The sequence below is a fragment of the Myotis brandtii genome, unplaced genomic scaffold (genome assembly GCF_000412655.1).
Source record: "Myotis brandtii unplaced genomic scaffold, ASM41265v1 scaffold434, whole genome shotgun sequence".
NCBI lineage: Eukaryota > Metazoa > Chordata > Mammalia > Chiroptera > Vespertilionidae > Myotis > Myotis brandtii.
This window is the reverse complement of record NW_005366599.1, coordinates 2050351-2060522: the sequence shown is the minus strand read 5'-3', so window position 1 is coordinate 2060522 and position 10172 is coordinate 2050351. Positions and strand designations below refer to the sequence as shown.

General features: G+C 57.8%; 1 protein-coding gene across 4 annotated transcripts in view; it reads left to right on the top strand.

Moving 5' to 3' along the window:
- ACOT7 (acyl-CoA thioesterase 7) overlaps nt 1-10172 on the top strand; it is a 91400-nt gene that overhangs the window by 4902 nt on the left and 76326 nt on the right. For 2 of the 4 annotated variants that reach the window (XM_005874331.2, XM_014546171.1), the window contains exon 1: nt 6984-7087. The exons of the other annotated variants lie outside the window; for them this stretch is intronic. In XM_005874331.2, coding sequence (XP_005874393.1) covers nt 6999-7087 — 89 coding nt within the window. In that variant the 5' untranslated portion in view covers nt 6984-6998. Of the gene's footprint in view, nt 1-6983; nt 7088-10172 lie in introns of those variants that run through there. 4 annotated transcript variants of the gene reach the window in all.

Below are 10172 nucleotides of genomic sequence, written 5' to 3'. Positions count from 1 at the left end.
CCCCCAGCATTGCCTTCTTGATGACAGCTGTGAGCGAGCCTCATGGTGGTTTTGATTCTTTTCACTTCGATGCTATCTTTTGAAGCACAAAAGGCTGTACATTTTGGTGTCCAATTGCTCTATTTTTTTGGTTGTTCATACTTTTATTGTCATATTAGGAAACCATTGTCAAATCCAAGGTCACAAAGATCTACCCCCATGTTTCCTACAGAACGTGGAGCGTGGCCGACTAAGACGTTAGAATTATGAGAGTGGGGAGGTTGCATGCAGTGGTCACGTGCTAAGCTTGCCCCACGGCCCTGCAGGCACATTTGATTGAGCATCAAATGTTAGGAAAATGGAATTTCAATCCAAACTGGGAGGTAGCTCGCAGACTCGGAGTTAAAGTAGCGGAAGAAAGCGTTGCTTTTGCAGAACCAGTTTTCCCACTCCCCTCCCGCAATGTGTGTGGAGCAGAGCATCCTGACAGCTGTCGGGAGGAGCCCTGAGCCCGGCTCCCTGGCATCCTGCACCCTTCACACTCGCTTAGGTAGCTCCCAGCACTGGGGCCCGGGATCACCTTTGTGTTACAGATGGCGAACTGAGGCCACAGTGGCTTGCCCAAGTCAGCACAGTGGGCACTAGAACCAGGTCTGTCCTCTGTGCCCCATCGCATGCCCTGATCAAGGGCAAATGCTGCGTGAGGGAGGGTGGGCGATGGAGACCTCGCTGGCCACCCGCTGCCTGGAAGCGGCCCGTGGCTCGCTTGGGTCTTTGGGAGGGTGGGTTAAAAGTCAGGCTGTGGTGTGTCTCCCAAACTTGGCTTGAGGCTGAGTGCTTCTCTGAGCCGTGAGTGCCCAGATGCCACCAATGCTGGCTCATGCCCATAAGCCTACCCCGGGTCTCGGCCTGGCAGTGCCTACCCCATAGAACTCATCTGGTGGGGCCTGGAAGGGCATCATGTGTGAGGGGCTGGAGAGGGGGCTGAGGAGCGCTTGGGCGTGGTTTCTGGCCCCCCACCCCCTCTGTCCTGGCCGCCCTGGCCCAGCCCGGCCCTGGCAGGGGGCATGCTGGAGGTGCACCTGCCGCAGGAGGCTTTGCCTCCCAGCCCCGCCCGAGCCGGCTGAGTACAGCATTCCGTTGCCGTGGGCGCCCAGCAGTGGAACCTGAGCCGTGTAGCTGATCGGGTGAGCGAGGTGCCGGCCTTGTTCCCGGCCAGGGGCTCACTTCTCCGTGTTCCTCTAAGCGCCTGGGCTGTGCCCGCTCCCTGTGGCCCTTGGAACTCAGAGCTCTAACCGCTCAATGGCTTGCTGGGCCTGTGGGGCCTCGCTTTGCAGGAAGCGGGGTCTTGTTTGATGGACACTCTGTGCTTCCTTTCATGATGGGCGCCCCCTGCCCTGTGCCACCTGGAACCCAGGCCCTCGGAGGAGCTGCCGACCTGCCCGCATCATCCGGAGCACGGCCCGCTGTTACTTCAGCCGTAGCCAACGATACGGTTTTTCGAGACGGTGGGGCTTTTGTCCAGGATAATTTTTTTGACTTGATTTTGCTTTAATTGCTTCCATGTACCTACTAAATTTTTACATTTTTTAAAATATAATTAATGGACGTAGAATGCAATGTAAGTAATTAGGAGGATGTTTAGTTTGGTAGGAAATTACCAGACTGTCTTCCAAAGTGGCAACCGTGTCGTACCTCCCCCACCCGCTCCCCGCCCCCCACCCCGGGAGTTCCTGCCGCTCCGTGTCCGCGGGCCCCAGCAGCATTGCTGTTGCTGTCAGTAGCGTCTGGCCCGCAGGTGCGCAGGGGTTTCAACTTGCAATTCGCTGTGACCCTGTGATGCTGAGCATCTCATGCTGCTTTGCCATCTGAGTGTCAGTGTCATCTTTTCTATTTTCTTCCTTTTAAGCTATATTTTTATTGATTTCAGAGAGGAAGGGAGGGGGATAGAGACGGAAACATCAATGATGAGAGAGAATCATTGATCAGCTGCCTCCTGCACGTCCTGCACTGGGGATTGAGCCCACAACCCGGGCATGTGCCCTGACCGGGAATCAAACCATGACCTCCTGGTTCACAGGTCAACGCTCAACCACTGGGCCATGCTGGCTGGGCAAGAATAGCCTTTTATCTTTTTTTAATTTTATTTATTCTTAATTTTATTTTGTTTTTAAGAATAGCCTTTTAAAAGAACATACTTTCATTTCTTATATTTTAACATGATACATTTTGATTTTTCTTCACAATAGTAAGAAAAGTACTTTAAACTAATGGAAATAACATACGCTAATTATAAATAAACTGTCTCATTAAAGTGAGTTTGAGGGGGAAGGAAACCTATTTTTATCTGACATTTAAAAATTTTTAATTTATTGATTTGAGAGAAAGAGAAGCAGCGATTTATTGCTCCACCTTTTTATGCACTCATTGGTTGATTCTTGCATGTGCCCGGACCAGGGATCAAACCTGCAACCTCAGAGTACTGGGACAACACTCTAACCAACTGAGCTACCTGGCCGGGGCTGACTTTCAGTATTTAAATCTTTGAAAAGCTTATGCCTTATTGCAGAATTACCACTTTAAAAATACCGGCAGTGATAACAAACTCAAAATGTGTACAAAGGCAGCTATGTCATTTATGTACTTCACAAGTTAAATATTTGCATTTCTCAATTTAGTCTCCGAGGCGCTGCCTCCCGTGCCAATGTGAAGGAATTCTTTAATTTTATCGTAGAGAGCACGCCCTGCACCGCGAGGGGCCTTGGGGAAGGCGCCACGCGAACACGCATCGACTCCCTCCTGCTCCCGCATCTCACAGAGCAGCTCAGGCCTCGGCACTGCCGCCAGCTCACCACGCTGTCCCCTAGCTGTGCCACAGGGACAGGGCATTCCAGAGCCTGCAGTCACCGCCTGGCAGTGACGCAGGAGGCAGGAAGTGGGCTTCCTCCGGTTGGGTAATAAGCCCTTAGCTGTGGCGTAAGCTCCCAAACAGGAGGGTACCGCAGTGCCCTGCCCCGGAGCATCGCGCCCTGGCAGAAGCCAACAGCCCACCCGGTTCTGCTGCTTCCATCACACAGTCCCTAACCCCCCACGTCGCCCTTCAGCACCTCTTTCAGGACCCGGTTCGGGCAGGACCCAGCGCCGCCTCTGAGCAGTCTCCACGCGGCTTCCTCTGTAGACCCCGGGCTGGGAGGCCTCTGTCCAGCTGCTCTCCAGCTGTGGCCCAGGCTGACCGCTCGCTATTTGAGCTGTCGCTCCGGTTGGTCCTGGGAGGAGGTGCGTGTAGCTGCCCCCCGCCCTGCGGCGTTGGGACCCTTCCCCCAGTGTCTTCTCCACATGCTGCTGTTCAGAGCTTTGGCCCGTTTTCCTATGGGGTTGTTCGTTATTGTTGAGTTTTAAGAGATCTTCGTGCATTTTGAATACAGGTTGCTGTTTTTAAATCAGCCGTGTGTTTTGTGAGCCTTTCCTCCCTGCCTGTGGCCGCCTGTATCCTCTTAGTAGCGTCGTGGTTGGTCCCTCGAACGGGCCGGCCAGGCGCTCGGCCGCACAGGGGCTTTGCTAGGTCTGGGAGCTTAGGAGTCAAGGTCGGGTGACGGCCCCGGGGCTCTCGGCTCTGCGTCAGCCTCCTTGTTCCAGGTGAAGAACCTGACCACTTGGGAGCACGTGGCAGGTGTGGCAGAGCCTCGACCAGGACCCAGACCTCAGACCTTGTCTCCTGGGCCAGCTGGCCCTGGCAGACCCACACCGCCTCCCGGGCACCGGCCCACATGGCCTGCATAGTTTTCGTTGAGAAATCAGCTGACAGTTGTATGGGTGCTCCCTTGTAGGTAACTAACTGTTTTTCTCTTGCTGCTTTTAAGATTCTCTCTTTAACACTTGGCCTTTTAATAATGATGCCTCTTTGGGTTCCTCTTGTTTGGGACTCTCTGTGCTTCCTGGACTTGTAAGTCTATTTTGTTCACCAGGTAGGGCAAGTTTTCTGTCATTATTTCTTCAAATAGGTTTTCAATATCTTGCTCTCCCTCTTCTCTGGTTGGTGTTTTGATAGCAAGGACAGCATGTCTTTTTATTATTATTATTATGAGTTCAGAGAGCAAGGGAGAGGGCGAGAGAGAGAGAAACATCAATGATGAGAGAGAATCATGGATCGGCTGCCTTCTGTATGGCCCCCACTGCAACCCGGGCATGTGCCCTGACTGGGGATCCAACCGTGACGTCCTGGTTCATAGGTCGATGCTCAACCACTGAGCCCCGCCGGCCGGGCAGGACAGTGTGTCTGTGGGCAGGACAGTGTGTCTATGGGCAGGACAGTGTGTCTGTGGGCAGGAGAGCGTGTCTATGGGCAGGACAGTGTGTCTATGGGCAGGACAGTGTGTCTGTGGGCAGGACAGTGTGTCTGTGGGCAGGGAGGGTGCTGCTCCCTCGGCAGGTCTTCCTCCTGACCCGTCTCCAGTATGAGCCCTTTGTCATCCCCTAACCTCGGGCGGGGCCAGGCTCCCTTACTGCGCATCCCCGCTTTCCTCTCAGGTAGAAGTGGGGACTTGAACCAGCTAATTTCTGAGATCTCTTTCAACTCCTATTTCCTGTGATGTTTTTTTTTTTGCATTTATATATTTAGAGCATTTCACCCCAAAGCAGCAGAATATGCATCTGGACAGATGAAGACAAAATGCCCTCTAAAGTTAGGGACAGTGTCTGCTTCTCCTGTTTTCCTAATGACCACATGGAACAAAAAAGACAATTAAATGGACGTATGATTTGCATCCATACCCGCCTCCCCTTTCCTCACCAGAGTGCCAGGAAGTGACACAACTCCCACTCGGCTGAGGTTCATTCCCAGAGTGTTCCAGGCCTATACTTTGGAGCCGCAGGTCCAGGTGTGAGTCCTGGACACACAGCGTCGCGGGTGCTGGAGACAGGAGCGCTGCCCAAGTGAGCCCATGGCTCTGTGGGAAGCCGAGAAGTGCCCGGTGTCAGTTTCTGGTGGTCGTGTTCCCTGGGGTGCAGTTTCTGGTGGTTGAGTTCCCTGGGGTGTCAGTTTCTGGTGGTCGTGTTCCCTGGGGTGTCAGTTTCTGGTGGTTGTGTTCCCTGGGGTGCACTTTCTGGTGGTTGTGTTCCCTGGGGTGCACTTTCTGGTGGTTGTGTTCCCTGGGGTGCACTTTCTGGTGGTTGTGTTCCCTGGGGTGCACTTTCTGGTGGTTGTGTTCCCTGGGGTGCACTTTCTGGTGGTTGTGTTCCCTGGGGTGCACTTTCTGGTGGTTGTGTTCCCTGGGGTGCACTTTCTGGTGGTTGTGTTCCCTGGGGTGCACTTTCTGGTGGTTGTGTTCCCTGGGGTGCACTTTCTGGTGGTTGTGTTCCCTGGGGTGCACTTTCTGGTGGTTGTGTTCCCTGGGGTGCACTTTCTGGTGGTTGTGTTCCCTGGGGTGCACTTTCTGGTGGTTGTGTTCCCTGGGGTGCACTTTCTGGTGGTTGTGTTCCCTGGGGTGCACTTTCTGGTGGTTGTGTTCCCTGGGGTGCACTTTCTGGTGGTTGTGTTCCCTGGGGTGCACTTTCTGGTGGTTGTGTTCCCTGGGGTGCACTTTCTGGTGGTTGTGTTCCCTGGGGTGCACTTTCTGGTGGTTGTGTTCCCTGGGGTGCACTTTCTGGTGGTTGTGTTCCCTGGGGTGCACTTTCTGGTGGTTGTGTTCCCTGGGGTGCACTTTCTGGTGGTTGTGTTCCCTGGGGTGCACTTTCTGGTGGTTGTGTTCCCTGGGGTGCACTTTCTGGTGGTTGTGTTCCCTGGGGTGCACTTTCTGGTGGTTGTGTTCCCTGGGGTGCACTTTCTGGTGGTTGTGTTCCCTGGGGTGCACTTTCTGGTGGTTGTGTTCCCTGGGGTGCACTTTCTGGTGGTTGTGTTCCCTGGGGTGCACTTTCTGGTGGTTGTGTTCCCTGGGGTGCACTTTCTGGTGGTTGTGTTCCCTGGGGTGCACTTTCTGGTGGTTGTGTTCCCTGGGGTGCACTTTCTGGTGGTTGTGTTCCCTGGGGTGCACTTTCTGGTGGTTGTGTTCCCTGGGGTGCACTTTCTGGTGGTTGTGTTCCCTGGGGTGCACTTTCTGGTGGTTGTGTTCCCTGGGGTGCACTTTCTGGTGGTTGTGTTCCCTGGGGTGCACTTTCTGGTGGTTGTGTTCCCTGGGGTGCACTTTCTGGTGGTTGTGTTCCCTGGGGTGCACTTTCTGGTGGTTGTGTTCCCTGGGGTGCACTTTCTGGTGGTTGTGTTCCCTGGGGTGCACTTTCTGGTGGTTGTGTTCCCTGGGGTGCACTTTCTGGTGGTTGTGTTCCCTGGGGTGCACTTTCTGGTGGTTGTGTTCCCTGGGGTGCACTTTCTGGTGGTTGTGTTCCCTGGGGTGCACTTTCTGGTGGTTGTGTTCCCTGGGGTGCACTTTCTGGTGGTTGTGTTCCCTGGGGTGCACTTTCTGGTGGTTGTGTTCCCTGGGGTGCACTTTCTGGTGGTTGTGTTCCCTGGGGTGCACTTTCTGGTGGTTGTGTTCCCTGGGGTGCACTTTCTGGTGGTTGTGTTCCCTGGGGTGCACTTTCTGGTGGTTGTGTTCCCTGGGGTGCACTTTCTGGTGGTTGTGTTCCCTGGGGTGCACTTTCTGGTGGTTGTGTTCCCTGGGGTGCACTTTCTGGTGGTTGTGTTCCCTGGGGTGCACTTTCTGGTGGTTGTGTTCCCTGGGGTGCACTTTCTGGTGGTTGTGTTCCCTGGGGTGCACTTTCTGGTGGTTGTGTTCCCTGGGGTGCACTTTCTGGTGGTTGTGTTCCCTGGGGTGTCAGTTTCTGGATGCCTGTGTTCCCTGGGATGGTTAAGGTTAGGCACGTCCTCGGGTGGGAGGTGTGCCGGGCATGCCGAGAGGAGAACCAGGGTTGCTTAGGCACGGTGTCCGCATCGCAGGGAGGGGCAAGTCCAAAGGGCACCGCTTTAGGACAAGGCCTCTGCAGCCCCGTCTGCCTGAGGCTTCGGGAGGGACCGGAGACGGCAGACCATGCTCACGCTCCTGCTGCGGCGCGGCTTGTCCCTGAAGGTGCTCAGGAGGCGAGTCGATGAGGCCTTTCCCCGGGAGAAGACCCAGCCGTGAGTTGGGGGGCTGCGAGAAAACTCTGGGGGGGCCAGGGTGGGGGTCTGGGGAAGAGCTCAGGTATCTAGACACTCGGCTCTGGGGTGCCCCGAGGCCTTGGGGGCCTTTTCTCTCCGCCCGAGGTGATCCCTGGAGTTGACCAGACCCAGCATGCGGCCTCCTGGGGCACCGAGCCCACTGCTGGAAGCAGCACTGCCGGCCTCTGAGCTCAGGGGAGGGAAGAGCAGGGGGGAGGCAGGAGGAAGGGGCGGCTGCTGCCCTGGGCAGGCCGGGCACACAGGTCCTGAGCACCCAGCTGACTTGAGGGGACTCAGGGACGGGGGTGCATGAGGGTGGGGAAGGCTTTCTGGCAAGGTTTTCAGCCCTGACTTCCCCCCAGGTCGACATGGTGGGTGGTCGGCAGCTCCTTACCGCCCTGCCTGGCTTCCGGCTGAGCATCCCTGCCCGCACAGTCCAGGGGCCTGGCCACTTCCCTCCCTGGCCGGCAGCACCGGCTCTGGGTTCGGGTTGGGGCAGCGCCAGGAACCCAGGGCTGTGGTGTAACTTAGTCTGGGGTTTCCTTTCTCTTTTCGCAGGGGGTGGGGGCCGGGGGGCACGGGCACAGGTAACGATCTGCGCGTGAGGAAGCGCGTGGACTGGCGGCCATTTAAAGAAGCAGAAGTGCGTGCGCCTGGACATGGTCCGTGAGCGAGAGCGCAGCGTGCACGCCAAGCCGAGCAGCGTTCTGTCCTCACTGTATCTCTCGACAACACCTGCCAGACTTGCCCCACAGGCCAGGTGGACGGGTGCCAGAGCCGAGGCCGGATGGCAGATTTTTGGAAGGACTGACTCATTCATTCATGCCGGCGAGGCTGTTCCGGGCACACAGGCGGGGCTTTCCATTTTATTGCTGGCTGCTGGCTCCCCAGGCAAAGGGCCCTGCGGAGGGTGGCGCTGGGCACAGCCTTGGTCATGCCACTCCCAGCCTCCTCTCACCTGCCCCAGGGCCACCCAGGGCCACCCTCACTGTCGGATTGCCTTCTTCCTGACGCCTGTGGAGGGCGTGGAGGGCGGTGACGGGAGCAGGGAGAAGTGCAGGCCCTTCCGGAGGGGAGGGACCTGGGCCTCTCCTGGCAGCCTGCACACCTGAGCAGGCGCAGGAAGGGGAAGTGAGTCTGGTTGTTGGGGGTGGGGTGCCAGCCGACACCGCTTCCCCTTCCCTGCGGAGGCTCACCCAGCCCTGGAGCTGGGGGAGGGGCCGAGGGGACGGTCTCAGATGCCAGTTCCCTCAAGCAGGAAGCAGGGCGAGCATCTGATGGGCCGTCTCCCGTGAGCTCACTGGCCCTCAGCCCCGCCCTCCCTCCTGTCCGGCTGCTGTAGACGGTGCTGGTGTGGGTCCCGGTGCTGGTGTGGGTCCCGCCCGGGCCTGGCCTTTGCTGAGAGCCAGGCAGACCCCAGGGCGCTGCCCTCTCCCACGGCCTCCAGAGGCCTCGAGGCCCCTGGCACCGCTTGCTCTCCTGACAGGGCAGCGGAAGGGCTTGTAGGTTTACTTTTTCCTTGTAATTATTTACAAAGTGAGGTTTCCATGGCAACTGGCTTCTGGTCAGCTCCTCAGAAGGGCAAGGCAGCCTCTTGCCGGTTGGACGGGGTAGCCCGGAGGCCAGCGTGCTCCCCAGAGCCCTGCACGGCAGGAGGCAGTGATGGTGTTCTCGGTGGGAGGGTAGGTGACTCGGTGATGCCAGCTGCGGATGCCCCCACCTCCCTGGTCCTGGGGTGTTCTAGCCGCTTGGCTTCCCAGCCAGCACGGACCTCCAGTCGCAGGCGCCCTGTGTGGGCCATGGTGGCAGGTGGGGGCAATTTGATGCTGTCAGGTGGCAGAGGAGAGGTGGCCATGTGTCCAACAGGGTGGCGGGCTTCCTGAGGACGGGGCACCCGTGCCTGGCCCATTCTCACTGATCCCGGACCTTAGGTCAGTGGTTCCCAAACTTATTTGGCCTACCGCCCCCTTTCCAGAAAAAATATTACTCAGCCCCTGGAAATTAATTTTTTTAAAATTTTAATAGCAGTTACTCATCGCCCCCAAATGCACCCGTGGCCATCACCGCCCCCCTGGATCGCTGCAGCGCCCACCGGGGGGCGGTAGCGCCCACTTTGGGAATCACTGCCTTAGGTGGTTAAGCAAAGCCAGGACAGGAAGTCCCGCCTCCGGGTGACCACCTGCGCTCTGAGCAGGGTCCCATCACGGGCGGAGCCGGGACCGGACTGGGGACTGCAGCTGCTTGTCTCCTGGTCTCGCTGCCCTTTGTCGCGCCGGTGGGTCTGTGTCTGCTGAGCGTGGCTGCGCTGCTTGCCTCGGCCCTGGGCCCGGGTTCTTGGGAACAGGGGCGCTTCCCCTGGTTCCTTCCCTGCCCTGGGGGCCTCGGAGGACCCAGGGCTTGTTCCTGGCCCTGCCTCTTCTGGGGCATGTGGTGGGGTCTCTGGGGGTTGAGGGGACTTTGCTGGAACCTTCGTCAGCGGCGAAGTGGAGAGGCTAAGCAGTGCCCGTTTCCACCGGGTCCCCCAGAGAGAGACGGTGCTCATGTGCGCCTGGCCCTGGCCTTCTGTCTGCTGTGCACCCGTCCTGCCCCCACCTTTCCACCTGGAATGCCACCCAGCTTCTCCCCCCACCCTCCTCAGACCCCGTTCAGACCCTGCCTCCTGGGTGCCCCTCCGAGGCCCTGCCCTGTGCCTCCCCCAGGAGGGGCGGAGGGTCTGTGGTTGCCTCTCTGGTTTGAGCCTAATTCCGAAGGGACAGGACCCGGGAGCCTCCAGCACCATCCGCCATCCGGGAGGGTCCTGGGAGCTGTGCCCCGGGGCCGCCTGACCGCTGCCGGCTCCGGCCCGGCTTCGGTGCAGGTGAGAGCTGAGATGCACGGTCTCGGGCTGTGCTTGCCGCCTCCTGTGACAGATGGATGCTTTAGCTTCACTGTCGGATAAACAAGGCCCCCACCCGTTACCATGGAGCTCACAGCCCTGTTTTAATTTTAGCCCTGACATTTCCCAGTCAGAGCAGAGATGCTGGCCCCGCGCCCAGGGAGCTGTGAGGGGGGCATGCAGGGGTCA